This window comes from Ornithorhynchus anatinus, chromosome 7 (genome assembly GCF_004115215.2).
Source record: "Ornithorhynchus anatinus isolate Pmale09 chromosome 7, mOrnAna1.pri.v4, whole genome shotgun sequence".
Classification (NCBI taxonomy): Eukaryota; Metazoa; Chordata; class Mammalia; order Monotremata; family Ornithorhynchidae; genus Ornithorhynchus; species Ornithorhynchus anatinus.
Window position 1 is genome coordinate 69,567,549 of NC_041734.1, and position 27,419 is coordinate 69,594,967.

Genomic DNA, 27,419 nt, shown 5'->3' on the forward strand with positions numbered 1-27,419 from the left:
TTTAAAAAAAAAATCAACACCACCTCTCAGCTTTCCCTTCTCTAGACTTATTTCACTATTGTGCTCTTGATGCCAAACCGATACTCAAACCTTAGCAAAGGGACTTTCAGAATGAGTTTCCTTTTAAGAGAGTGGCTTAGATTTGACCTCATTTCTCTTTCTTTTTCAGATGAGCTGCTTACGTTGGCCTTTCTCTTTGACCTCTGCTGAATTCAGCAGTGTCAAATTCCAGAGCCTTTCTCTAGCTTGTTAATCGCAAAAAAGGACCCAATAGCATTCTAAAGGATACCTTGCCCCTCAACTCTGTTTCTTTCTCTCTTACTCTCTCTCTCTCTCTCCTCTGCCCCCACTCCCCCCTTCCACCCTCCCGATCCAGTGTTCTCCCAAGGTCAGCTTGATTAAAAGCCCTGTAACCGGGCCATTGAATCAACCTCCAACTCCATTCCCTTTAATTCTCCTCATCCTCTTTCGTGAGGAAGAGAAGGCTACGGCAAAGCCCCAGTCCTCCTTTTCTCTTCCTCATTTCCTCATCCCTTCCCCTGCCTTTGCTTCTTCAAATTCCATCCCTGGCTAAATGCAGTGCTGTGCTGTGACCTCTCTTGCCCGGTGGCGTATCCCGGAGAGATTTTCCGAGTCTTCCTTAAAGGGAGATTTCTTGCTCGCTTCCCTACCAAGTCATTAAATTTCAAGGGAGTCCCAGCCCCCTCTGGCCCCGAGCCCTTGGCTGGAAGCCTCCGGTCTAGACCCGTTGCTTCTTTGTGATTGGTGGAGTTCATGAATAATAATAATAAAAACTATGGCATTTGTTAATGCTTATTATGTGGCAGGCACTTTACTAAGTGCTGGGGCAGATACAAGCAAATCGGGTTGGACACAGTCCCTGTCCCATATGGGGCTCATAGACTCAATCCCCATTTTACAGATTGAGGTAACTGAGGACCAGAGAAGTGAAATGACTTACCCAAGGTCACACAGCAGACAAGTGGCAGCAGCGTGGCTCAGTGGAAAGAGCACGGGCTTTGGAGTCAGAGGTCGTGGGTTCGAATCCTGGCTCAGCCACTTGTCAGCTGTGTGACTTTGGGCAAGTCACTTAACTTCTCGGTGCCTCAGTTACTTCATCTGTAAAATGGGGATTAAGACTGTGAGCCCCACGTGGGACAACCTGATTCCCTTGTGTCTACCCCAGCGCTTAGAACAGTGCTTGGCACATAGTAAGCGCTTAACAAATACCAACATTATTAAGTGGCAGAACCTGGATTAGAACCCATAATAGTAATAATAATAACAATGATGATGATGGTATTTGTTAAGCACTTATTATGTGCCAGGCACAGTACTAAGCACTGGGAGAGATATAAACTAATCAGGCTGGACACAGTCCCTGTCCCACGTGGAGGTCAAAATCTTAATCCCTATTTTACAGATGAGGTAACTGAAGCACAGAGAAGTTAAGTGACTTGCCCAAGGTGACACAGCAGACAAGTGGCAGAACTGGGATTTGAACCCATGACCTTCTGACTCCCAGGCCTGAGCTTTATCCACTAAGCCATGCTGAAAGAGCATATTTGGGTGTCTAAGGGGGAATGGGAAAAGGCAGGTGGCTCACACCACCATCCTTACTCACCCTGTCCCAGATACCTCCTTCCAAGAGGGCTAACCCACTCGCATTCACCAGGAGAGGACTACCCCTTTGGAACTGGCTGATTATTATTTTATTTTTTTACAAAAATTATGTTACTTAAGTGCTTCCTATGTGCCAGGAATTCTACTAAGCACTGGGGTAGGGTTTTGGGGGTTTTTTAAAAGTGGTTTTTGTTAAACACTTACTACTCACGTGTAATCAGCACAGGGGTAGATACAAACTAATCAGGTTGGACACAGTTTATGTGTTCCATGGGGCTCACGATCTTAATCCCCACTTTACAGATGAGGAGACTGAGAAGTATTTGTTGGACATTCACTACCTGTGGGGTGCTGTGCTGGGAGCCTGGGAGGGTGCTATGGGGGAGGAGAAGGATGTGGTCCTGCCCATAACGAATTTACAATCTAGCAGGAGAGACAGACAAAAATTAATTTGCCAATGAGAGGAAGAAGTGCTCAAGCAGCACTGTGTTCTAAAACGATATATAGGAAAGTGCCCCGCGAAATCCACTTTGAGTGCAAAGGTGCTAAGATGAAGCAAAAGTTCCATGCCAACCTCAGGTCACATGTTATAATAATAATGATGGTATTTGTTAAGTGCTTACTATGTGCCAAGCACTGTTTTAAGCACTGAAAATAAGTCACCTGTCCTGGAAACACTGCAATACTAGGCCGATGCGCGGAGGGGATGGAGCAAGCGCCCAACCCACCTCCCTACTCCAAAAAGCCGCTTAATACAGCTTCCTGATAACGAGGACATAGAAGATATTAAACTGAGAATCCAGTGGGACTACAGGTATGGAGGGGACGGAGAACTCTGATTTGTGGTCTGAATGATGAGCGGTCAGGATTAGAACCCAGGTCCTTCTGACTCCCAGGCCTGTGCTCTATCCACTAGACCTTGCTGCTTGCTTCTCCCTCACTGCTTCTCGCTACAGCTTCCTGGAGCTGGAAGAATTAGCCTCAGGATACCTGGCAGGAATTCAACCGGAGTCACTGCAGGGGTCTTGTTCATCCAGATCAGGAACCCGGTGGGTCACCAGTAGCCTGGAAGTCTAAAGCTGACCATCACACTCACCCCCTCCGGCTCACAAACTCAACCGTCCACACGGACCCCGGTGGAAGTAAGCTTGCCTCAGCAGTCACTGCAAGGAAGGCTCAGGGAAACGCTTTGGGCTGGGGCCTTCACGGGGGGAGAGAGGGGAGAGAGACAATATGAGGCGGGGAGAAGGGGTGGGTGAAGGATCTGGGTGCGAAGGGAAGAAGGGAAGGCTCAGTTGCTCTGCCACTTGTCTGCTGGGTGATTTGGTCAAGTCACTACACTTCTCTGGGCCTCAGTCACTTCATCTGTAAAATGGGGATTAAGACTGCGAGCCCCATGTAGGACAGAGACGGTATCTACCCCAGAGCTTATTATATTGCCTGGCACATGGTAAGCGCTTAATGAATAACATTAAAAAAGGGGATAAGACTGACCATTGAGGAGTCCCAGGCGGCAAGGAGGAACAGTGCGGGCTATCCTCGACCTTCCTCCTGCTCCTTCTTCCCCTTGCTCCTTCTCTGAACCCCACTGCTTTCTGCTCTCGGCCGGTAGCCACTTGGCAGATGGCAGGATTGTGAGGGGTTTTTCTAGTCCTCGAGCTAAAACCCCGTGCTCCCACCCAGGCCGGGGCCCAAGCTGCTGGGGTGGCGGATGCCCCCAAGAGCCCCCCTGCATCTCCGCAATTCCGGGAGGGGCAGAGGCCGGCCAGTCCCGGGCCGGGCCTAGCTGGGGAACTCCGCAGAACAGCGGCTCCGGACCATTTCCCACGAGGGCGGAGAGGGCAGGCCTGGGGGGCGGGCAGGACCCCCTTGGCAGAGGGGCAAGGGGTCCAGAGATGCAAGGGCTGCACCTGTCTGCTGCCCATATGTGTATTGAAGGCCCATCTCCTCCAAGAAGCCTTCCCTGACTAAGCCCTCCTCTCCTCTTCTCCCACTCCCTTTCACACCGCTCTTACTTGCTTTTTCCTTCCTTCAGTCGTATTTATTGAGCACTTACTGTGTGCAGAGCACTGTACTAAGCACTTATTCATTCATCCTCCCTCCCATCCCCACAGCATATATGTATGTATCTGCAATTTATTTATTTATTTATATTATTGTGTGTGTCCCCCTCTAGACTGTGAGATCATTGTGGACAGGAATATAATATGCCTGTTGGTTGTTATTCTGTACTCTCCCAAGCACTTAATACAATGCTTTGCTCACAGTAAGCATTCAATGAATGCAACTGAATGAATTAATACATCTCTATATATCTGTAATTAATTAATATAATAATACTAATGGTATTTATTAAGCGCTTACTACGTGCCAAGCACTGTTCTAAGCCCTGGGTACAAGGTAATTAGGTTGTACCACATGGGACTCATAGTCTTAATCCTCACTTTACAGAAGAGGGAACTGAGGCACAGAGAAGTGAAGTGACTTGCCCAAAGTCACACAGCCGACAAGTGGAGGAGCCGGGATTAGGACCCACAACCTCTGATTCCCAAGCCTGTGCTTTTTCCACTAAGTCACGCTGCTTCTCTTAGTGTCTATCACCCCCTCTAGACTGTGAGCTCACTTTGGGCAGGAATCTGTTTGTTGTTCTATCATACTCTCCCAAGCACTTAGTATAGTGCTTTGTGCACAGTAAGCACTCAATAAATATGATCGAATGAATATATCTGTATAGATCTGTAATTTATTTATGTTAATGTCTGTCTCCCCCTCTAGACTGTGAGTTCGCTGGAGGCAGGGAATGTGTCTATTTGTTCTATTGTACTCTTCCAAGGGCTTACTACGGTGCTCTGCACGCAGTAAGCGCTCAATAAATACGATTGAATGAATACCCTGGGACAGTTGCTTATTGTACCCTGATCATGATACAAATACTATGATGATGATGATTATTATTTATTTGTATTGAGGTCTGTAACCCCTCTCCCCCCCCCCCCCACCTCCTAGACTTTGAGTTCATTGTCAGCAGAGCACGTCACTCCCTGTAGCTGTGAGAAGCAGCGTGGTTTAGTGGAAAGAGCCCGGGCTTGGGAATCAGAGGGCATAGGTTCTAATCCTGGCTCCTTCACTTGTATGCTGTGTGACCTTGGGCAAGTCTCATCACTTCTCTGTGCCTCAGTTACCTCATCTGCAAAATGGAGATTAAGACTGTGAGCCCCCTGTGGGATAATCTGATTACCTTGAATCTACCCCGGTGTTTAGACCAATGCTTGGCACAGAGTAAGCACTTAACAAATACCATCAGTATTGTTATTTATTATTGTATCGTACTGTCCCAAGCACTTTGTACAGTGCTTGGCACATAGTAAGCATTTAACGAATGCCATTATTATCATTTATTTGAATTGATGTCTCTGTCCCCTCACCCCGCCCCCCTGCCCCCCTTACTGTGAGCTCATTGTGGGCAGGGATCATCACTCTTTATTGTTGCATTGTACTTACCCAAGTGCTTAATCCAGTGCTTGGCAAGTAGTAGTGCTAAACCAATACCATTATTATTATTATTATTATTATTGTTATTTTGTATTGATGTCTGTCTCCCCGCCCTAGACTGTGAGCTCACTGTGGACAGCGATTGTACCTGTTTATTGTTGCATTGTGCTTTCCCAAGCACTTAGTCCAGTACTGGGGAAATAGTAAGTGCTTAACAAATACCATTATTATCATTATTTTGTACTGATGTCTGTCTCCCCGCCTCTAAACTGTGAGCTTGTTGTTGGCAGGTATTGTCACTCTTTATTGTTCTATCGTACTTTCCCAAGTGCTTAGTCCAGTGCTTGGCACATAGTAACCGCTTAGCAAATACCATAATAATAATAATAATTTATATGTGTTGATGCCGGTCTACCTTCCCTCTAGATTGTGAGCTCACTATGGGCAGGAATTGTCATTCTTTATCGTTGCTTTGTACTTTTCCAAGAGCTTAGTCCAATGCTCTGCACACAGCAAGCGCTTGATCCCACTCATTCTATTTTGTTTTGTTGTCTATCCCCCTCCTTCTAGTCTGTGAGCCTGTTCTTGGGCAGGGATTGTCTCTGTTGCCGAACTGTACTTTCCAAGCGCTTAGTCCAGTGCTCTGCACCCGGTAAGCGCTCAATAAGGACGATTGAATGAATGAATGAACATATGGTCGAGTGGACGGATGGATGGATGGATGGGTGGGCTGCTAACCTCCTGGCTTAGTGGAAAGAGCCCGGGCTTGGAGTCAGAGGTAGTGGGTTCTAATCCTGCCTCTGCCGTTTGTCAGCGGTGTAACTTGGGGCAAGTCACATCACTTCTCTGTGCCTCAGTTCCCTCATCTGTAAAATGGGGATGAAGCCTGTGAGCCCCACCTGGGACAACCTAATTCCCTACTGTCTCCTCCAGTGCTTAGATCAGTGCTGGACACATATTAAGTGCTTAACAGATGCCATCATCATTATTATTATTGGGGAATCAGCCTGGCCTAGTGGAAAGAGCCTGTACCTGGGAGTCAAAAATTCCTAATGCTGGCCTCGCCACTTGTCTGCTGTGTGACCTTGGGCAAGTCACTTCACTTCTCGGAGCCTCAGTGACCTAATCTGGAAAACGGGGATGAAGACTGTGAGCCCCACGGGGGAAAACCTGACAACCTTGTATGTCCCCCGGCACTTGGAGCAGCGCTTGGCATATGGTAAGCGCTTAGAGAAGCAGTGTGGCTTAGTGAAAGAGCCTGGGCTTGGGAGCCAGAGGTCATGGGTTCTAATCCCAGCTCTGCTACTTGTCAGCTGTGTGACTTTGGGCAAGTCACTTCACTTCTCTGTGCCTCAGTACCCTCATCTGTAAAATGGGGATGAAGACTGTGAGCCCCACGTGGAACAGCCTGATGACCTTGTATCTACCCGAGCGCTTAGAACAGTACTTGGCACCTAGTGGGCGCTTAACAAATACCATTATTCCTCCAGAGGTCGTGGGTTCTAATCCCGCCTTCGTCGCTGATCAGCCGGATGACTCTGGCCAAGTCACTTGACTTCACTGGGCCTCGGTGTCCTCATCTGGAAAAGGGGGAATGAAGCCTGGGAGCCCCACCTGGGACAACCCGAATACCTTGTATCTCCCTCGGCGCTTAGAACAGCGCTTGGCAAATAGTAGATGCTTAACAAATACCATTATTGTTCCAGAGGTCGTGGGTTCTATTCCCGCAGGTTCTAATCCCGCCTTCACCGCTGATCAGCCGGATGACTCTGGCCAAGTCACTTGACTTCTCTGGGCCTCAGTGACCTCGTCTGGAAAAGGGGGATGAGGACTGGGAGCCCCGCCTGGGGCAACCTGAGTACCTCGTATCTACCCGAGTGCTCGGAACAGCGTTTGGCACCTAGTGGGCGCTGAACAAATGCCATTATTGTTCCAGAGGTGGTGGGTTCTAATCCCGCCTTCGCCGCTGATCAGCCGGATGACTCTGGCCAAGTCACTTGACTTCTCTGGGCCTCGGTGACCTCATCTGGAAAAGGGGGATGAAGCCTGGGGGGGGCAACCTGATGACCTCGTATCGACTCCGGCACTCAGGACAGCGCTCGGGAGAGAGTAGATACTTAATAAGCGCCATTATTATTATTATGAATAAGAAGAAACACCACGATTGTGATGTCGACGCTGCTGCTGCTGATGGGCGGGCAGGGGGTGAGCTTCAGCCGGGGCTCCGGACGTGGCCCGGCCTCCTTCCCGCCTCGACGGTCTCCTGGCGGCCGGTCCTGTTTCTCCCCCTCCCCTTTTGCAGTCATTCGATAGTATTTATTGAGCGCTGACTATGTGCAGAGCACTGGACTGAGCGCTTGGAATGGGCAATTGGGCAAAAGAGAGAGACCATCCCCGCCCAGTGACGGGCTCGCGGTCTAAACGCGGGAGACAGCGCAGCGAAACAGAACAAGACAAGGCATCGTCAAGATCAATCGAATCGAGGGGCTGGCCGTCTCATTAATAGACTAAATAGGGTGATAAAGAATCTACAGAAATGAGCAGCGTGCGGAGGGGAAGGGGAAGAGCCGGTGGGGGGGGGGGGGTGCTGAGTGTGGGAAGGCGTCGTGGAGGAGGTGAGAGTCCCCTCCCCCCGGGCCCAGGGGCGGAGGGTCGGGCGGGCCGGTGGTTAGCGCGTCGGCGGCGGCCGCTCAGATCCTGCTCTTTCGTTTTCGTTTCCCGGAAGGATTAGCCGCCACCTCGGGCCGGCCGGCCCGCCCGCACTCCCCACCGGGGGACCGGCAGCGGCAGCGGCCCCGGCGGCTCCCGGCCCGCCCGGCCCCCCGCCTCCGGGCCGCCCTCCCTGCTCGGCCGCCGCCCGGCCCGGCCCGGCCCGGCCCGGCCCGGCTCGGCCCCCCCTCCCGCGGAGCCCCCATGACGGACGGCCCCGCCCCCTCACCTGCCATGCAGGTAAGAGCCCCTCCCCCGCAGCCGGGACCCCCCCCCCCCCACTCTGATCTCGGGACGTCTCCCCGCTCGACCCCCGCCTATCACGTTCCCTTCCCGCCCGTCCCTTTTCCCGGCCTCCAGCCTGACCCCGGCCGACCCCCGGGAGCCTTTCCCACGCCTTTCCCCGCCACCGGCACCGGCCCGGTTCCGCCCCGTTCCCCGTCACCCCGTTCCCTCGTCCCGACCTGCGGTGTACCTCTCCTCCCCCCCGAACCGGCCCCCCACCAACCCCCGGCTGGTTTCCCACCCACGCTCACCACCGCCCCTTCTTCCCGACTTCCTTTCCACCTCCAAGTGTCTCCCACCCGTGGACACATATACTCCTCTCCTCGGGACACGTACACTCCTCTCCTCAGGACGCATACCCTCCTCTCCTTAGGACGCCCATCGGGGCTTCCGTTGCCCCCGCCCCGAAATTCCTTTCCAACGCGGGGGCTTCGACCCCGGCCCTTCCGGGGCTTTCTCCTGCCTTCGTTTCCCCATAATCGACAGCCTTGGAATTCCCCTTCCCTCAGCGTTTCAGGCCCCGGGAGGAGGAGAGAGAAGAGGATGTGAAATGTGTCGCGTAGGTTCTGAGAACCGTCCGGGTCTGATCCGAAGCATCCTCCCCTCACACCCGCCCCTTCCCTCCCGCCATCCTGTTCCCGGAGGGGTGAACCGTCTCTCCCGGGGCCAAGGAGAAGCCCCTCGCCGAGGACGCGACATCGGGAGAAATAGCTCGCCGTCGCCCGGGATAAGTCACGGAAAGGAGGCGGAAGGCCCGTCTCGTTCCTTGCGAGTCTCCTCTCCCGGAGAGGAGGTCCGCTTCTGGGGTCGCCCTTTTCGAATCCTTTTAAAGCAGTACAGAGCTCCCGCTGACATCGGGAGAGGATGTGAGTCCAGGGTCTCTCTTCTGGAGCGTGAAAATAACTGTTAACTGGTTTCACTTTTACCTTCTCGCGAACGGCCAGCCTGCTCTTCGCAGTGGGCCCCCGCGAACCTTCCGCTTCGAAAAGTTTAGCCGAATCCCGCGTCGCCTCATCTCCGTTTGAGCCCCTGAGTCATCTTGACGGTTAAATGGATCTTAAAGTCACGGGAGTATAGAATTCGATCCGAGAGGGATACGGGGTTCTGGAGTTCATCGGATGGCCGGGCCGTCGACCGGCAGCCGGGGATCCTCCGTTGGCTTTTCCGGGGGGCTTGGGGCTTCCGTCGCCTTCTGGGAGAAGCACGGTTTAAACCTTCGTCAGTGTTCTCGGATTCAAAGACCGCAGGCACCGGAGGCAAGTTGTGACAAGGAATCCTATTCCAGGACTGATGTTTTGTGCGTTCCTTGCGGTCAGGGAACACGTCTGGTAATTCCGGAGTATTGCGCTCTACCAAACGCTTAGTACAGTGCTGTGCACATAGTAAGCGCTCAATAAATGCCACTGATCGATCGATCATCACCCCACCCTCAGCCCCACAGCCCTTTTGTACATGTCTAAAAATTACTTATTAGTGTCTGTCTCCCCCCTAAACTGTAAGCTTGTTGTGGGCAGGGAACGTGTCTACCATCTCTTGTACTGTGCTCTCCCAGGCGCTCTGCAAACAGTAAGCATGCAACAAATACCGTCGATCGGTCGTCGATACGAAGGGAATTCAAACGGACGAGATACCGTAGCTAGTGCTCTTCAAAGAACAAACAGCCCCCACCTCACTGAAGAAGACTCAAGAAATAATTAAAGGGATCTCCCACCTCTCATCATGCTTTTCACTGAACCACTGTCTTGTTTTCTCCCCAGGGAACAGTGTCCTCCAGCTCTTCTTTAAGTCCAGGGGTGGCCACGCCAGCGGCAACTACCCAATCCCAGGGCAGAAGCGAGACCTCGTTTCCACTGATCACTGAGGAGGAAATCTGCAGGTTACCAGGCCAGCTCAGTGAGTCAAGCGGAGGATGGGTTCTGTCATTTTAAGGGGTATCCACGCCAAACTTGGGAATGTTGGTTCTCAGCGAGAACATTTTCTCTCTCTCGGAAGTTGTCTGGCGGGCTCGTTTAGTTTTCCCTTCAGTGTTGGAGTTGGGAGATAAATCTGAATTTGCTGCAAGAGATGGGCCGTCAGTGAAATATTCAACTTTAGAGCTAAGACCCAGAGGAGTGGTTTAGAGCTGGCGAAGGCCGGGGGGGGGGGGGTTGGGTTGGGGGGAGGAGAAAACTACAGTAGATGGGCCCTTTCTTGAGAAGTCATCTCTATGGGTTTTGTCACTGATCCTCAGAATAATAACTGTGATATTTGTTAAGTGCTTACTAAACGCCAAGCGCTGTACTAGGGGCTGGGGTAGGTACAAAATAATCAGGTCTCACAGGGGACTCACAGTCTAAGTAGAGGGAGAACAGGTATTGCATCCCCATTTTATGGAAGAGGGAAGTGAGGGAGTTCCCTCAGAGAAAAGTGATGTGCCCAAGCTCACACAGCAGGTAAGTGTCAAAGCAGGGATTAGAACCCAGGTCATCTGACTCCCAGGCCCATACGCTTCCACTAGGCCATACGGAATATGTCAAACAATGGTATTTATTGAGTGCTTACTATGTGCAGAGCACTGTACTAAGTGCTTGGGAGTGAACAATACAACAGACTTAGTAGACACTTTCCCTGCCCACAAGGAGAATGAGGCAGAAGGCAAGGGATCATATCTTCCTAGCCCTATTTGACAAATGGAGACCCTGAGAGGTTAAAGCAGGTTTCATAGGTTGTCTGTCAAAGGTTTCTTAAATCTTGATCCAGTGCTCTTTCCCAAGTCTCCGAGAACCAGGGGGAAGCTCCCAACTCTCACTGATGATGTGATTTCTGGCCTTAAAGGTGGAGGCTGGGAAAGCTTGCCTGCTTGGTTTCTAAAGATTAGACTCTCTAGACTGGAAGCTTGGAATGGGCACGGAATGTGCCCACCAATTCGATTGTATTTGACTCTCTCAACCGCTTAGTACAGTGCTCTGCACATAAGTGCTTAATAAAAACCACGGGTACCAGCTGAGAAATAAAGATTGCCGATTAGCACCCCTCAATCAATCAGTGGGATTCACTGAGCACGTACCGTGTGAACAACACCGTACTAAATGCTGGAGAGAGAAGAGTGGATTTATTCAGGAAATAGAATCCCTGCCTTCTAGGAGTTCACAGTGCAGTGGGGGAAACAGACCCTAAAATTACATCCAGGGGGAAGAAGGGAAAAGGGGAGAAGCATATGAGTTAGGGCTTAAGGAATGGGTTATGAAAGATAAATTTCAAGGGTTTCGGGGGGTTGTTCAGTACCCAAGGTGGTGCAAAAGTGAAAGGTATAGAGGAAATAGCTGGGGAGATTAGAAATTAAGTGGGGAAACAGCATGGCCTAGTGGATAGAACAGGGGCTGGGAGTCAGCAGGACCTGGTTTCTAATCCCAGCTCTGCCACTTGTCTGTTGTGTGAACTTGGGCAAGTCACTTCACTTCTCTGTGCCTTCATTACTTCATCTGTAAAATGGGGATTAAGACTGTGAGTCCCATGTGTGTCAGGGACTGTGTCCAACTTGATTAGCTTGTATCCAGTCCAGCGCTTAGTACAGTGCCTGGCACAGAGTAAGAGCTTAACAAATGCCATAAAACAAAAGTCCCCGGTGATTTCAGAATGGCTTGGGAGAGCCGGAGAGCTCTGGGGTACGAAGTGGGAGGGAGTTCCAGGCAGTAGGGGGGAACAACGAGGGTTGGCTTGAGGGGAACAAAGAGAGTGAGCTGGGGTGTAGGGTGGAGTGGCTACTTGGAGGGAGAGAGTGGCTGATTTCATTGATTTCATAATGTCTGGGATCTCCCAGAAGGGAATGGGCCAGTAAAATATTCAAGGGTTTGGCAACTCGTGGTGGCTATCTTCAAGACCGCAGTCTCTGTCTGAGGGTGGGTTCTAGGCATGCTTTTGGGCTGGTGCTTTCCTGCGCTCTGGATGGAAATGTGTCTGAAGAGGGATAGAAATACCCTTTTGTCTTCCTTGCTTGTGCCCCCGTACAGTCAGGCAGTGTGGGTTGTAAGAGCTGATGGAGGAGGAGGAGGCTGTGGGAACTCGAGTGGTGAAGTGGCACAGTCTCCCCGTCTAGACTGCAAGCTCATTACAGGCAGGGAATGTCTCGGTTTATTGTTCTATTATACTCTCCCAAACCTTAGCACAGTGCTCTGCATATAGCAAGGGCTCAATAAATCTACTGACTGATCTATTGACTGACTGGAGAGGTTTAGGAGACTTCTTCCGTCATCGTGTCTGGCCTTGGCAACTTTAGTGATTTTTTTGGAAAATCTCTTTTCCCTAGATGACTTGTCCTTCCACTGATAAAGGCCAGGTGGTGGAATTAAAAACCTGGAATCCTGGGGTTGGGGGAGTACAAGGGTTCATCTGGTCCAGCCCTCTGCCTCCAGGTTGCAGAATGAGTAAACCTTCTAGGATAGATCTTTGTCTCTCTTGTTTTGAAGTCTCCTCGGCGGATGGAGACTTCCAGGCTTGGTATGTTCCAGTGTTTAATCTCTCTGAAATCCAGGAAGTGTTTCCTTTTTAGGAAATGGAAAGTTTAGCCTGAATCCCGTGGAAAAATCCCCAAGGTTGAGATCCAGAAATCAGGTACCGGGCCTTCCCTTCAGAGCAATGGCATTTCCGTCGCTATACACTGGATTTGATGAACTTCAAAGAATGCTTTTCCAGGAGGGGGTTTGAAGTAGTAAAGCTATTTATTGAGCACCTACCGAGCGCAACGCTCTGAACCCTAGGCTTAAAAAAACATATCAGGCATAAGACTTGTTTCCTGTCCACAAGGAGTTTACGCTCCAAGGAGCCGATTTTCTCTTTTTAGATTGCTCAGACTTGCCCAACCTTCCGTTTTGTTCTGAATTTGAAACTATGGTTAGGTGAAGCAGGAGACTTAACCTCTTGAAGGTAGACAAGGTCCAGGGCCTTTGAGAGATTGCATTAAACTCAACAACCTTGACATTTTCTCCGGTGTAGTCCCAAATTTTCTGAGATTTTGACCTCTTAGACTGGAACCCTATCTAAGAAGGATTCGAAAAAACAGGGACATCGGGACTTGTCTTTCAGAAAATCTTTTGAAATTATATAGGTTATCCCAGGATTTCTTGGTAAACATTTAACCATATCAGGAGATACGGAGATAATGATTCATTTTCCTTTAATTGGTGGCTAGCGGGTGTTAGAATGCTTATCCTCCTGGGAACCCTCACTGTGAGATTATTTTTCACTATAAATAAAAGATTTGTCTCCCAGTCCCTGAATCATCTCCCAATCCCCCTGTCTTCTGCAAAATGTTCAATATCTTCTTCCTTCCATCTAGTAATGAGGGTTTGAGTTTATTTCAATTTTACCATGATTCATTCTGAAGCAGGAAATGCAACAAAGCAGATGCCTGGCGTTTTGTGACTCACAACTAAATGGGGTTTGAAAGTTATTTCCCGTGAGCATCCAATCTTTCTTTTTTACTTACGTGGAGTTGTTGCTTAGTGAGGCTGCAGAGAAAACTTATGGAGACAGAGATGCCTGTAGAGTATAGCAGTTTCCTACAGGTTTGCTGAGACTGAGGGTCAAGGTCAACTAGGAAGGATCTTTTTGTCTGCTGATCTGAAATCTCTGGGGAGGAATTAATAGTCTCATTCACTTTTGCTCCAGGGAGGGTTAACCCAGTGATCCTGAGAAGCAACGTGGCCTAGTGGAAGGAGCCAAGGCCCGGGAGTCAGAGGACGTGGGTTCTAAACTCGGCTCTATCACTTCTCTGTTGTGTGACTTGGGCAAGTCACTTTACTCTGTGCCTCAGTTACCTCATCTGTAAAATGGGATCTAAAGACTGTGTGCCCCATGTGGGACATGGACTGTATCAAACCTGATTAGTAAGTATCTACCCCAGCACTTAGTACAGTGCCTGGCACAGAGCACTTAGAGAAGCAGCGTGGCTCAGTGGAAAGAGCACGGGCTTTGGAGTCAGAGGTCATGAGTTCGAATCCAGGCTCTGCCACTTGTCAGCCGTGTGACTGTGGGCAAGTCACTTAACTTCTCTGTGCCTCAGTTACCTCATCTGTAAAATGGGGATTAAGACTGTGAGCCCCACGTGGGACAACCTGATTCCCCTGTGTCTACCCCAGCGCTTAGAACAGTGCTCTGCACATAGTAAGCGCTTAACAAATACCAACATTATTATTATTATTAAATGCCATTTAAAAAAAAATGAAAAAAGGTGCTACACAACTGCCTCGCTTTACACTTGAGCCTCATTTGGAAACAGAAGACTTCATGGCTTATAACTGAAATAAGTGTGTAGAGTTGGCAAGCTGCCATCCCACATCAATGAAACTCTGAGGTCATGAAGCAGCTGGTAGGCCCCACAGTCGATCTGGGAAAGATAGAGAAGGCAGCAGTTAGAGTGTACAACTGGGTCATTCACATCAGAAGATCCAAAAAAAATTCCTTTAAGAGTGGCCACATAGCCACCTCTGATTTATAAATCAGGGATGTCATTATCCTCCTCCTCCTCCACCTCATCATCGGTATTGATGCTTACTATGTGCTAGGCACTGTATTAAACACTGGGGTAGATACAAGATAATCAGGTTGGACGCAGTCCCTGTCCCATATGGGGCCCCAAGTCTAACTAGGAGGGTGTAGGATTTAATCTCCATTTTGCAGATGAGGACACTGAGGCCCAGAGAAGCTAAGTGATTTGCCCCAGGTCACACAGCAGACAAATGGTAGATTTGGGATTAAAACCCAGGTCCGACATGTTTCTTCTGCTCGGATCTGGTGTCCCCCCCCGGGGTCAGTAACTGAAGAAGGAGTGAGGGAGGCCCAAATCGAAATCCCCAACCAGCTGGTCTGCTCTTGTCAGTGGCGTTTTATCATTTAGCCCTCAGCCCCAGAGTGGGAGCAAGACCAGTGAGTCAGAGGGGACTAGAAGGAAGAGTGTTTTCATCATCAATGGTACTTATTGAGCGCTTACTGTGTGCAGAGCACTGCTTTGGAGAGTACAGTATAACAATGTAACAGACACATTCCCATTTATTTATATTGATGCTATTAATGCCTGTCTACCAGCTTTGTGGTCTGTCTCCCCTCTTCTAGACTGTGAGCCCGTTGTTGGGTAGGGATCGTCTCTATTTGTTGCCGAATTGTACTCTCCAAACGCTTAGTCTCTGCACACCGTAAGCGCTGAACAAATACGATTGAATGAATGAATGAACTTAATATGCATAAATAAATTACGGATATGAACGTAAGTGCTGTGGGGCTGGGAAGAGGGAGGAATGGAAGGAGGAAGTCAGGATGATGCAGAAGGGAGAGGAGCTCGGGAGAGTACAGTATAGCAGAGTTGGTAGACACGTTCCCTGACTACAAGGAGTTTACAATCTAGAGGGGGAGACAAACAACATAATGCCCTCCCTCTTCATATCTGGCAGACAATCGCTTTCCCCCGCTTCAAAGCTTTATTGAAGGCACAACTCCTCCAAGAGACCTCCCCTAATGAAGCCCACATTTCCTCTTCTCCCACTCCCTTCTGCGTCACCCTGATTTGCTGCCTTTATTCACCCCTCCTTCAGCCCCAGAACACTTATGTACGGATCTGTAAGTTATTTATCTTAATCTCTGTCTCCCCCTCTAGACTGTAAGATCATTGTGGGCAGGGACCTTCTCTACCAACTCTGTTATACTGCACACTCTCAAGCGCTTAGTACGGTGCTCTGCACACAGTAAGCGCTCAGTAAATGCGATCGATTGGTAAATAAATGGTGCTCGTTGACATTAGGAGCTGTTGGTTAGAAGTCATAAAGGGCACCTGCACACACAGGGAGCGAACTACAGACTATTGTCCTCTCCCAAGATCCCTGACTTCCTCCTTTTATTCACCCCCTCACCCAGTCCCACAGCCCTAGACTGGAAGCTCGTTGCGGGCAGGGGATGTGTCTGTTATATTGCTATATTGTACTCTCCCAAGCGCTTAATTCAGCACTCTGCACACAGTAAGCACTTGATAAATATGATTGATTGAGTAGTGCAGACTGGACCTCAAAACTCAGCCTTCTGTGGCTTGGAAGTCAAGGTCCCCTTTCCTATTGAAGGTGTTTGATTGTCTGCGGCAAATCTCTTTATGGCGATTTAGTCTTGGTAGTTGAACTCTATTGCCTGATTGATGGGGTGCGTATCTCCTCACTCTTTCCAAGGCAGTTTTTGGGCCAGGAGAGCACTAGACAAATTGTCAGCGTTTTGGGGGAGGTTGGGAAAAAACAGAGAAGTGAGAAAACATGAAAACAAACCCCCCAGACCACATCACCTGCTGCTTCACCTTTTTTGTTCCTGCCTCTGGCCTGGAACTCCCCCCCGGCCCTGCGCCGCGCCCTCCCGGGACCCCCATCCCCCCAGCTTCTTATTTGACAATCGCTCTCCCCTCATTCAAAACGTTACTGGAGGCCCAACTCCTCCAAGAGGCCTTCCAGGACTAAACCCTCATCTCCTCTTCTCCCACTTGCTTCTGCACTGTCCTTGCACTTGGATTTGTCCACTTTATTCACCCCACCCCCACAGCATTTATGTACCTACCCATAATTTATTAATTTATATTAATGTCTCTCTCCCCCTCTAGACCGTAGCTCCCTCCTTGGGGTGAGGGAATTTGCCTATCAACTCTGTTATACCATACTCTTCTAAGAGCTTAGTACGGTGCTCCACAGGAAGCGCTCAAGAGATACGATTGATCAATCGATCGATTTTGTGCGAGTGTCCTGACTGGCTGTGAACCGGAGATTTGAAAGTGAAAAATTGAGCTGGACTTCAGGCTAGATTCCAGTTGAACTACCACTTCTCTCTGGTGAGAAGCAACATGACCTAGTGGAAATAACACGGGCCTGGGAGCTAGACTGCCTCGTTCTAGTCCCATCTCTGCCTCTTGCCTGCTGTGTGACCTCAGTCAAGACACTTAACTTCTCTGTCCCTCAGTTTCCTCATCAGAAGAAGGAGAATTAAACACCTGGTCTCCCTCCCACTTAAGACTGCGAGCTCCAAGTAAGACAGGAATTGCATTTGACCTGATAATCTTGTGTCTAACCTCAGTGCTCAGAACAGTGCTTGGTACACCGGCTGCGCTTAACAAGTACTATTATTATAATTGTTCATTCATTCATTCTTATTTATTGAGCGCTTACTGTGTGCAAAGCACTGTACTAAGTGCTTGGGAGAGTACAATACAACAACAGACACATTCCCGGCCCACAGCAGACTCACAGTCTAGAGGGGGAGACAGACATTAATATACATAAATAGATAAATCAATAAATTAGAGCTATATACATATATGCTGTAAGGATGGGAGGGAGGATGAATGTAAATGGTTAGTACAGTGCAAGTGCTTAGAACAGTGCTTAACACACGTAGCTTAGTGGAAAGAGCACGAGCTTGGGAGTCAGAGGACGTGGGTTCTAATTCCGGCTCCACCACTTGTCTGTTGTGTGACCTTGGGCAAGCCACTTCACTTCTCTGTGCCTCAGTTACCTCAAATGTAAAATGGGTATTAAGACTGTGAGCCCCTTGTGGGGCAACCTTATTACCTTGTATCTACCCCAGTGCTTAGAACAGTGCTTGCACATAGTAAGTGCTTAATGAATATCATAATAATAATAATTATTATTATTAGCAAATGCTCAATAAATACGATTGAATGAATGAATAAAGGGAGCAAGTCAGTTATTATTATCATTAGCATTTAGATTGTATCTGAGGCCCAGTCTGCAACTGGAAGAGTGATTTTCCAACTGACTTTTCTCCTAAAATATCATATTTCCACATGGACCTTCGTCGTAGGACAACACCTTTCGGTAGAGGCGTGGGTAGGGAACGGGTCACCTGGTTATCCTGTCCTTCCCAAGCAGGCTCTCAATTCAACGTGCTCTTGGTTTCAGGAATCCAGCCTTCCCTGTGGAGCAAGGAGGATGTGATTCATTGGCTGAGATGGGCCGAAAAGGAATACTCCCTCCGGCGGATTGTGGAAAACAAATTTGAAATGAACGGAAAAGCCCTCTGCATCCTGACCAAGGACGACTTCCGATACCGAGCCCCGAGTTCAGGTTGTGAGAGAGGGTGGGCATCTTAGAAATGTTGATCCCAAATTGAAAGTGGCCATGATGTGTGTGGGTGTGTGGGTGTGTGGGTATGGGGGAGGGGTCGCTGGGATTGGGGTGGCGGGGGAGTTGAAGGGTCTGAATCTGAACCCTGGGACCGAAGCCAAAAAGTCTTTGTGAGCTCCCCTGGATGAGACTTTCTGCGGTGGTTTGGCTTTTATCGCTCCCCATGGAAAATTTCTTCCCCAGGGTGAAGCTCACTGCCCCCTCTGAATAGTGGCCCATCACTCTCAGCTGACACTTAGCCAAAGAGAACTCACTTAGCTCCTCTCTTCCCTCAGGCGGGATGGCAGATTTTCCATTTATTTCTCCCTTTGGCTGAGCAAGCTGGTAAATGAGTTAAAAGAAGAAAAAACCTTTGAAAATTCGATTTGCCGTCGTCGTCGCCCCCGCTTCTTCCCTCCTCCCTCATAGGGTCTTTGGAGAGTTCCTCAAATCAGTGTCCCCTCAGGGCAAACCAGGATTGTCATCTCCTGATTTCCGAGAGCCGCAGGGCTGCTGCCTTCCTCAAACCCTGCACAACCTCCCCCTACCTCGCTGCTCTCCCCCCCTCCCCGGGCAGAGTCTGTTCCCCTTCCAGTTTCAGATGGACCCACTTCCCATCCCACCTGAAAACTGAAGCTGCTAAATTTCGCTGCTCTCCACCCTATTAAAGAGCCCGTGATCTCAAGGCAGAAGAAGAGTTTCCCAAAAGGCAGAGGGAAACTCCTTAGAGACGGATGGTGCTGCTGTTAGGAACCAGCGGCTACGGAAAAGGAAGAGGAGGCCTAGAACTGTTGACGTATGATTTAGGAATGTAAATTCCCTGAGGTCAGGATCCCTATTCAACTCTCCGCCTGGAAACCCCGTACGGTCCAGGGTAAGGCCGTGCTCTCTCAAGTGTCCCGGCCAATTATCGTGTGGATGATATTGAAGATGAGATTGTTTCAATCCTCATTTCCCCTCCACAAAATAATGAGCTTGCACGGATCTGGATAAAGGCTTAAGGATGTGGATATTCGATAAAGTACGAATCACAGGAAATGATGTCTTTCTGAGTGACCTTCTTCGATTGTGTTCCACCAGTTAAAGCACTGGAGGACTGGGGGGCGGAGGGAGGGGGTGGAGGGGGCCCCTTCTTTGATTGGTTCCACCAGATGGGGTTGAATTGATGAGCACGTCTTGTTTCACGGAATGATCTTTTTATGCTTTCGAGCCTCCTCAAGACTCTGAGCGCCTTGTGGGCAGGGAACGTGTCTACCAACTCTGTTATACTGTGCTCTCCCAAGTGCTTAGTTCAGTGCTCTGCACATAGTGAGAGCTCAATAAATATATTGATTGATTGACTTTGCCCCTTTCTAGTTACTTAGCACTGGCCTTAACCCTGCTCCCTAGTGATATTCATTCAATAGTATTTATTGAGCGCTTACTAGGTGCAGAGCACTGTACTAAGCGCTTGGAATGTACAAATTGGTAACAGATTGGGACAGTCCCTGCCCTTTGACAAGCTTATAGTCTAATCGGGGGATAGTACCAATCCCCCAAAGTGCCAACTAGTGGCCTAGTTTCCTGAAGGCTTACCCATCATGTTGGGCAGAGAATGATTCCTGCAACACTATCAGTCACTGGCATTTATTGAGCGCGTACTGTGTGCAGAGCACTGTTCTAAGCACTTGGGAGAACACGATTCAGCAGAGTGGGCAGCCACGAAGCCTGCCTACATAGTGAGTTTAGAATCTAGTCCCTCTTTGCTATCAGCCTCCCTTCTTTGTTCACCCAGGTGATGTTTTGTATGAACTACTTCAGTACATCAAGACTCAGAGGCAAGCCCTGGTCTGTGGGCCATTCTTCAACACACCACTGAGGCAGACGTTAGCTGGACAGCACCATGGGCCTTTGGAAGGTAGAGCTTTGGGGAGGGAATTTTCTTGTGAGTCCTTGGAATCCATCCAAGAAGCTTCTTTCCCTTCTCCAGACATTCCCTTTCTTTCTTTTTAATGGTAATAGTCGTGCGCTAACTCTGTGCCAGGCGCTATACTAAATGTTGGGGTAGTTGCAAGCTAATCAGGTTCGATTCAGTCCACGACCCACGTGGGGTTCAGAATCTCAATTCCCATTTTACAGATGAGGTCACTGAGGCACAGAGAAGTGAAGTGACTTGTCCGAGGTCCTAGAGCAGACAGGGATTGGAACCCAGGTGCTTCTGAGTCCCAGACCTGTGCTCTATCCATTAGGCAACACTTCTCTTTTAGCAGGCTTGGTCTATTTTGAACCAGTGTGATCTGGTGATTCCTGGACACTGGGTGGAGCGTTTGGGGTGGGACCTCTGGGATTGGTGACATCCTGGGGCTGGGGGAGGGGTGGCAAAAGCGGAGCCTCAGTTTTAGGGATAATCAATTAATCACTGGTATTGACTGAGTACTTCCTATATGCAGATCACCATATTAGGTGCTTAGGAGAGTACGATAGAGCTTGTAGACGCAGTCCCTGTCTTCCAGAAGTTTACGATTTGGTTAGGGGAGAGTGCCGGCCCACTCTAAAAAAGTTCAAACAATGAAGCAAGCATTCCCTAAAGACTGCTGGATCATTGTTTGAAAGTCCTTATGAGTAGTCCAACCCTCCTCCCTAAGGACGTCCTGATTTCTGCCATCTCATATGGGCTGGGCACCCTAGATGAGTTGGACTATCTTTGCCTGCCCGGGCCTTTTCCCATGATGGAAGGACCCTGAATATAACTAGAGAGGCAGTGAGGCCTAGTGGATGGAGCGTGGGCCTGGGAGTCAGAAGGACCTCGGTTTTAATTTCGGCTCCACCACCATCTGTTTGGGCAAATCACTTCACTTCTCTGTGTCTCAGTTCCCTCATCTGTAAAATGGGGATTAAAACTGGTAGCCCCAGGTGGAACAGGGACTTTATCCATCCTGATTAGCTTGTAATAATAATAATGTTGGTATTTGTTAAACGCTTACTATGTGCCGAGCACTGTTCTAAGCGCTGGGGTAGACACAGGGGAATCAGGTTGTCCCACTTGGGGCTCACAGTCCCCATTTTACAGATGAGGTAACTGAGGCCCAGAGAAGTTAAGTGACTTGCCCACAGTCACACAGCTGACAAGTGGCAGATCCGGGATTCGAACCCATGACCTCGGACTCCAAAGCCCGTGCTCTTTCCACTGAGTATCTACCCCAGTGCTTAGTAGAGTGCCTGGCACACAGTAAACGCTTAACAAATACCATTAAAAAAACCCCAAACAGACAAAAAAACTTCCGGCTGTGACTTCTGCAGGTTAGTGGGATCCTCTAATCGTCTCTAGAGATGAGACCGGCTTGGGGATTGGCTGATATGCCGCTCCCTCCGTCCTCGTCCTCTCGATAAACAGATTTTGGGGAAGTCTGGCCCTGAAACCCGGAGGAAGAGGTTCTTGGGAAATGATGAGGTGGGCGTGGGATGGAGACTGTTGGTTCAGAAGAATGAACAGGAGGTGTGTTTCCTTCCAGAGCGGATGTACCAATCCCACCCTCCCCTCAAAGGAGTCCTACCAGTCCACCCACTGGACGTGGTGTCCGTCAACTCTCCGAGCAAGGCCGACGCCTCCCGCCCGCCGAGCGGGATCTTCCGCAGGGAGGAGCCACTCAATCTCTCGCACAGATCTGAAGTCAGCTACAGCGCCGAGGTTATCTGCTCTTTTACCACAGTCCCACAGGCCCCCATTGATGGGAAAATAGCAGGTGGGTATGAGGGTCCCTGGGACCTTCGGGAGGGAAGGAGGGAAAGAGCTTGGATGAGGGACTGTACGAGGCCAATTGTATGTTTCAAAAGGAGAGAAAGAATGTCAAGTGTCTGTGTGTGTGTGTGTGTGTGTGTGTCTGGAGAAGGAGAGGATAGAGCTCTGAGCTAATCTATATAAATCTGGAGTTTTTATTCCCTGCTTTTATCTCCTGGGTTAGCCAGGATCAGCCTGTTGTTGGGTAGGGTTTGCCTCTATTTGTTACTAAATTGTACTTTCCAAGCGCTCAGTACAGTGCTCTGCACATAATAAGTGCTCAATAAATACAATTGAATGAATGTAGGCAGAAACTAGGCCCAAAGAATCAAACTTCTGCAGGTAGGGAGCATTATATCGTAGTCATCATCGTCATCATCGTCACAGTGGTATTCGTAAAACCCTTACTATGGGCCAAGCACTGTACTAAGGACTGGAGTAGGTACAAGATCACCAAGTTCCACTTGGAGCTCACAGTCTAAGTAGGAAGGACGGAGAACAGGTATCGAATTCCCGTTTTGCAGAGGAGGGAACTGAGGCACAGAGAAGTTGTGTGATTTGCCTCAGGTCACACAGCAGGCAAGTGACGGAGCTGGGATTAGAACCCAGATCCTCTGACTCCCGGGCCTGTGCTCTTTCCACTAGGCCAAACTGCTGCTTGTGGCCTAGTGGATCATCTGTATTGACTGAGCAGCTACTACGTGCAGAGCCCTAAATTGGATATCTGGGAGCATAGGTTAAAAGTCAATGTCTTTGACTTGGAGGAGTTTACAGTCTAAGGTGGGAGATGAGCAGAAATTCATCATATTTATACTGTAGAAAAAATGGAATTTCCTCCCTCCAAAATAAAAATAGTAACAGCAAAAGTAAACCACTGGCAAAGAATGAATAAGTCCTTGAATGAAACAAATAGACCGATATTCACATCAATTAATCGATAGTATTTACTGAAGACTTACTATGTGCCAAACACTACTAAGCCCTTGGGAGTGTACAATAGAGTTAGTGGACATGATACTTGCTCTCACAGAGTTTACCATCTAGCAGGAGAGACAGATACAAAAATACATTGAAAGTAGGGGACCGTAACCGAGTTTAAAGATATGTATGTAAGTGTTAGGGGTGGAGAGGGTGAATACCCAAGTGCTTCAGTGACATGGAAGTCCTGAAGAGGCACTTGGGTGGCAAATAGGATAGGGGAAAATGAGAGCTTATAGTCTAGTCGGGAAGCCAGACATTAAAATAAGTTACAATAGAGGAAGCAGCAGAGTATAAGGCTTTGGGGCTGGGTTGGAGTCAAAGTGCCTAGGGGATACAGGTGCCAAGACTCCTGAGAATCTCCAATAAAAAATCCTTCTAACAGTCCCCAAAGCACCTTAGAACTCCCTGGAAATCTCACCCAATCAGAGCCACCCACGAGCCCACTTCCATTTAAAAAAACTCAAACTAAAAGTTTACATTTTAGGTCATTTGTCGGGAGTGGCAAGGCACATTGTATGGTTCTGGGCTGAATAGTATTTCTTTTTGCATTGTCATTTAGCTTTCTAGGTGACTTTTAATGTCAACGTGATTACAATTTACAATATTAAATGCATTAATAGAGCTGTTCTATTCATATATTCATCTGTAATTGATTGAGAACCCAATTCTAGGGGATTTTGGTAAAAATAGGGTATTTGGTCTTGATTCAGGAACTGATCTCCCATTTATCACTTTGTTCCGTTGAGAAAACTGTTTCCTATTTACAAGATTTCTCCTTAAGCCACATTTTTCAGGAACCAATTCTGTTGTAAGTCCAAGGACTGTCTAGTTGATGTTTGTCCTATTATATGACTCTCCCTGAGAAAGGGGGTGGAGCTCTACCTTACGAACCTGGCATTAAGTCAGGGGTAAATTCAGAGTCCTTCCTGGACATAACTCTGAGAGTCATAAGACGAGGACTTTCTGGACATGCTAGAGAAGAGACGTGACCCACTTGCCTTGGGATTCCTTTGAGATTCTTCTGATCCAACTGATAGTAATAATAATTCATTCAATAGTATTTATTGAGCACTTACTATGTGCAGAGCACTGTACTAAGCTCTTGGAATGTACAAATCGGCAATGACAATTGTGGTATTTGTTAAGTGCTTACTACGTGCCAAGCACTGTACTAAGCGCTGGGGTAGGTTCAAGCAAATCGGACTGGACACCGTCTCTGTCCGACATGGGGCTCTCAGTATTAATCCCCATTTTACAGATTAGGAAACTGAAGCACAGAGAAATGAAGTGATTTACTCAAGTTCACACAGCAGACCTCTAGTAGAGCCGGGATTAGAGTCCAGGTCCTTCTGATTCCCTGACCCGTGCTCTATCCTTCAGTCCAAGCTCTTTCTCCTAAGCATCACGATAGGCGTCACGATAAAACAGATGACTTGGAGGGTGGGCGAGCAGGAATCCATCTTTCTTCCAAGTGTCTTTTGGTGCCAGATCAATCAGTCATATTTACTGAGCATTTACTGTGTGCAGTGCATTTTTCTAAGCGCTTGGGAGAGTACAGTGCAACAGAGTCAGTAGACACGTTCCCCGCTCACCATGAGTTTACAGTCTAGAGGGGGACTTTCCCCAGATGGTGGGAAGAGAAAAACAATAACTGTCCCTTGCATTTTGAGGGAGTCTCAGAATACTAAAAATAGTGATCAGCCCACTGCTACTCCACCACTCACCCAGAAGGCCACCGATGGGGCTTTGGTACCACACCTTAATACAAACGTTACATTACGTCTTTCTGTGCTCACCCGCAGACTGCCGGTTGCTCTGGGATTATGTGTATCAGCTCCTTTCCGACCGCCGATACGAACGTTATATCAAGTGGGAAGATCAGGAGGCCAAGGTCTTTCGAGTCGTTGACCCGAATGGGCTTGCCAGACTCTGGGGAAACCACAAGGTAAATTTAGGTCTCAACAAGTTGGGAGGCAGGGGTCGTGCCTGCTTAGGTGAGAGTCTGTTTCAGGCCTTGGGCTACCATTGGGTTTCCATTTCATCAGCCGTGGGTTGGGTAGGCCAAGAAGATGGAGGACCTGCTCCAGTTCTGGATGCTTCCTGCTCCCTGGGCCCTTTGGATCCAAAGTTAGTTACAAGCAGGACCCCGTATAATTATTATTATTGTGTCTGTTAAGTGCTTACTATATGTCAAGCACTATACTAAGCACTGGGGTAGGTGTGAGATTATCAGGTCGGACCCAGTCCCTGTCCCACACGGAGCTCACTGTCTAAGGAGGAGAAAGTAAGACTTAACTCCCATTTTACAGGTGAAGAAACTGAGGCACAGAGAACTTGAAGTGACTTGCCCAAGGTCACACAGCAGACAAGTGGCAGATCTGGGATTAGAACCCAGGTCCTCTGACTCTCAGACTCATGGTCTTTCCACTAGGCCACACAATGGGGTTAGTGTGGGCTGGTTTCATAAAGCAGGTCTGTTTTAGATAGAGCTCTGAAGGAGGGCAGGGGCACGGCTGGGAAGCTCTAATCCAGGCTCCACCGCTTGTCTGTTGTGTGACCTCGGAGAAGTCACTTAGCTTCTCTGTGCCTCAGTTATCTCATCTATAAAATGGGATGAAGACCGTGAGCTCCGTGTGGGACACGGACCGTGTCCAAGCCGAGTTGCTCGCATCTAACCCAGTGCTTAATACAGTGTCTGGTACAGTGGAAGTGCTTAACAAATGCCTTATTGAACAAAAAGAAGAACCTAGGATCTTGTCCAAATAAATCAGGGCCCTGCTGAAATTAGGGTGGGACTGTCTGTCCTCACAGAACCGAGTCAACATGACGTATGAGAAGATGTCACGGGCTCTGCGGCACTACTATAAACTGAATATAATCAAAAAGGAACCAGGCCAAAAGCTGTTATTTAGGTAAGAGAAGGCCCTCCCTTTTCTCCCTTCCTCCCCACTTCACACCCCTAGGGAGTCAAAAGGGGGAAGTTGGGGGTTTGGGGCTCCTAGCCCGAGGGAGGGCCTGGCTCCACACTTCATCTTGGTTCCGGTCCGTCCTGACGGGTGGGTGTCTGTCGCTTTGAATTCCAGATTTCTGAAAACCCCTGGGGAGATCGTCCATGACAAATCGAGCAAGCTGGAACAGCTCGCCCACCAGGAGCAGGAGGGCCTGGACTTCCAGGAGGAGCTGCTAGAAGTATCGCCCTAAGGAACTCCCAACCCCGGAAGATGCTCTCTGGACAATGCCCAGGGCTTCTCCTGCCCCCTGAGGATGCCAGCCTGGGCCACGGCCATTCCTGCTTCCTGAACTCTGGGGTCCCCTCTTCCTCACCACTCCACCCCAGTCACTGCTTTGGGTTAGTTTATATTTTCCTTCACGACTCTGAAAGCAGCTTGGAGGATAGGAGGGGAGTGGGGTGGGGAGAAGGGGAGTGGGGTGGGAGGAGCTTGAGATGGAGAAGGCATCTCCCACTGGAGATGAACACCTTGCCATTCGCTGTCTCCCGTTTTTCTGTCCTGTAGGGATTATGTTTGGGATGGTTGAGGGTTGGGTGGCCCTGGGACGAGGTGGGGATTGAATGAAGGTAGGTAGGTACCATTTCCTTGGGTGCATATTTTCTGCCGATGTCAAAATCGAGACTTTAATCCTGCCGCTGCCCTCACCCTCCTCCAAGCCTGCGGGACAAGGAGGAGCCCCTGTGAGAATCATCAATTTGCCCAGCTGGAGCACAAAACCAGATCCGCTTCTTCCACGGGGAAATCTGATTCCCCTCTTCCTCATCATCAAAATGTGGTATTTGTTAAGTGTTTACTCTAGGCCGAGCACTGTCCTAAGAAGTGGGGTAGGTACCGAACGATCCGATGAGACACAGTCCCTAACACACATGGGGCTCAGACTCTAAGCGGGAGGGAGAAGAGATACTAAATCCCCCATTTTACAGAGGAGCAAACTGAGGATCAGAGGAGTTAAGCCACTGGCTCGAGGTCACCCAACGGCCATGCCGCAAAGTAGGAATTAAAACCCAGGCCTCCTGACTTCCGGTCCTATACTCTTTCCACCAGGCCGTCTGAACGATCTATAGAGATCCAGTTGATTTGAGGGCTCAGGCACCCAAACAAAGCTCAAGTAAGGGTGTTTCTGTAAAAGAACCATCTTTACTTTGAAGGTCACTGGGGTAAGGAGTTGCCTTTCTGCTATGGCTTTAGGACTAAGGAAGGAGCGGTAACACCCACAGTTCCAGGAACACGTCTCTCTGTTACCATCTGATCAGGGAGTGTTCCCCGCTAGGGCCGGGCAGCCTCTCTCTCCACTTCAATCAATCAATCCGTGGTATTTATTGAGCCCTGACTGTGTGCAAGGCACTGTGTTAAGCTCTTGGGAGAGGACAATGCAGTAGAACCAGTAGACACGTTTCTTGCTCACTATGGGTAGGGAATGTGTCTGCTAATTCTGTTGTA

At 49.1% G+C, this 27,419-nt stretch overlaps 1 protein-coding gene across 2 annotated transcripts; it reads left to right on the forward strand.

Moving 5' to 3' along the window:
* Window positions 1-2,705: 2,705 nt before the first annotated feature.
* On the forward strand, window positions 2,706-26,559 carry ETV7 (ETS variant transcription factor 7). Of its 2 annotated transcripts, none has more exons than XM_029068353.2 (8): window positions 2,706-2,765; window positions 9,867-10,002; window positions 18,027-18,191; window positions 20,005-20,127; window positions 21,722-21,952; window positions 24,771-24,913; window positions 25,780-25,880; window positions 26,052-26,559. In XM_029068353.2, the coding sequence occupies exons 3-8, from the start codon at window positions 18,128-18,130 to the stop codon at window positions 26,167-26,169; spliced, it is 780 nt and encodes a 259-aa protein (XP_028924186.1). In that variant the 5' UTR covers window positions 2,706-2,765; window positions 9,867-10,002; window positions 18,027-18,127; the 3' UTR covers window positions 26,170-26,559. The 2 variants fall into 2 exon arrangements, with proteins under 2 accessions (XP_028924186.1, XP_028924185.1); XM_029068352.2 differs by lacking the exon at window positions 2,706-2,765 and adding an exon at window positions 8,038-8,064.
* Window positions 26,560-27,419: the final 860 nt, after the last annotated feature.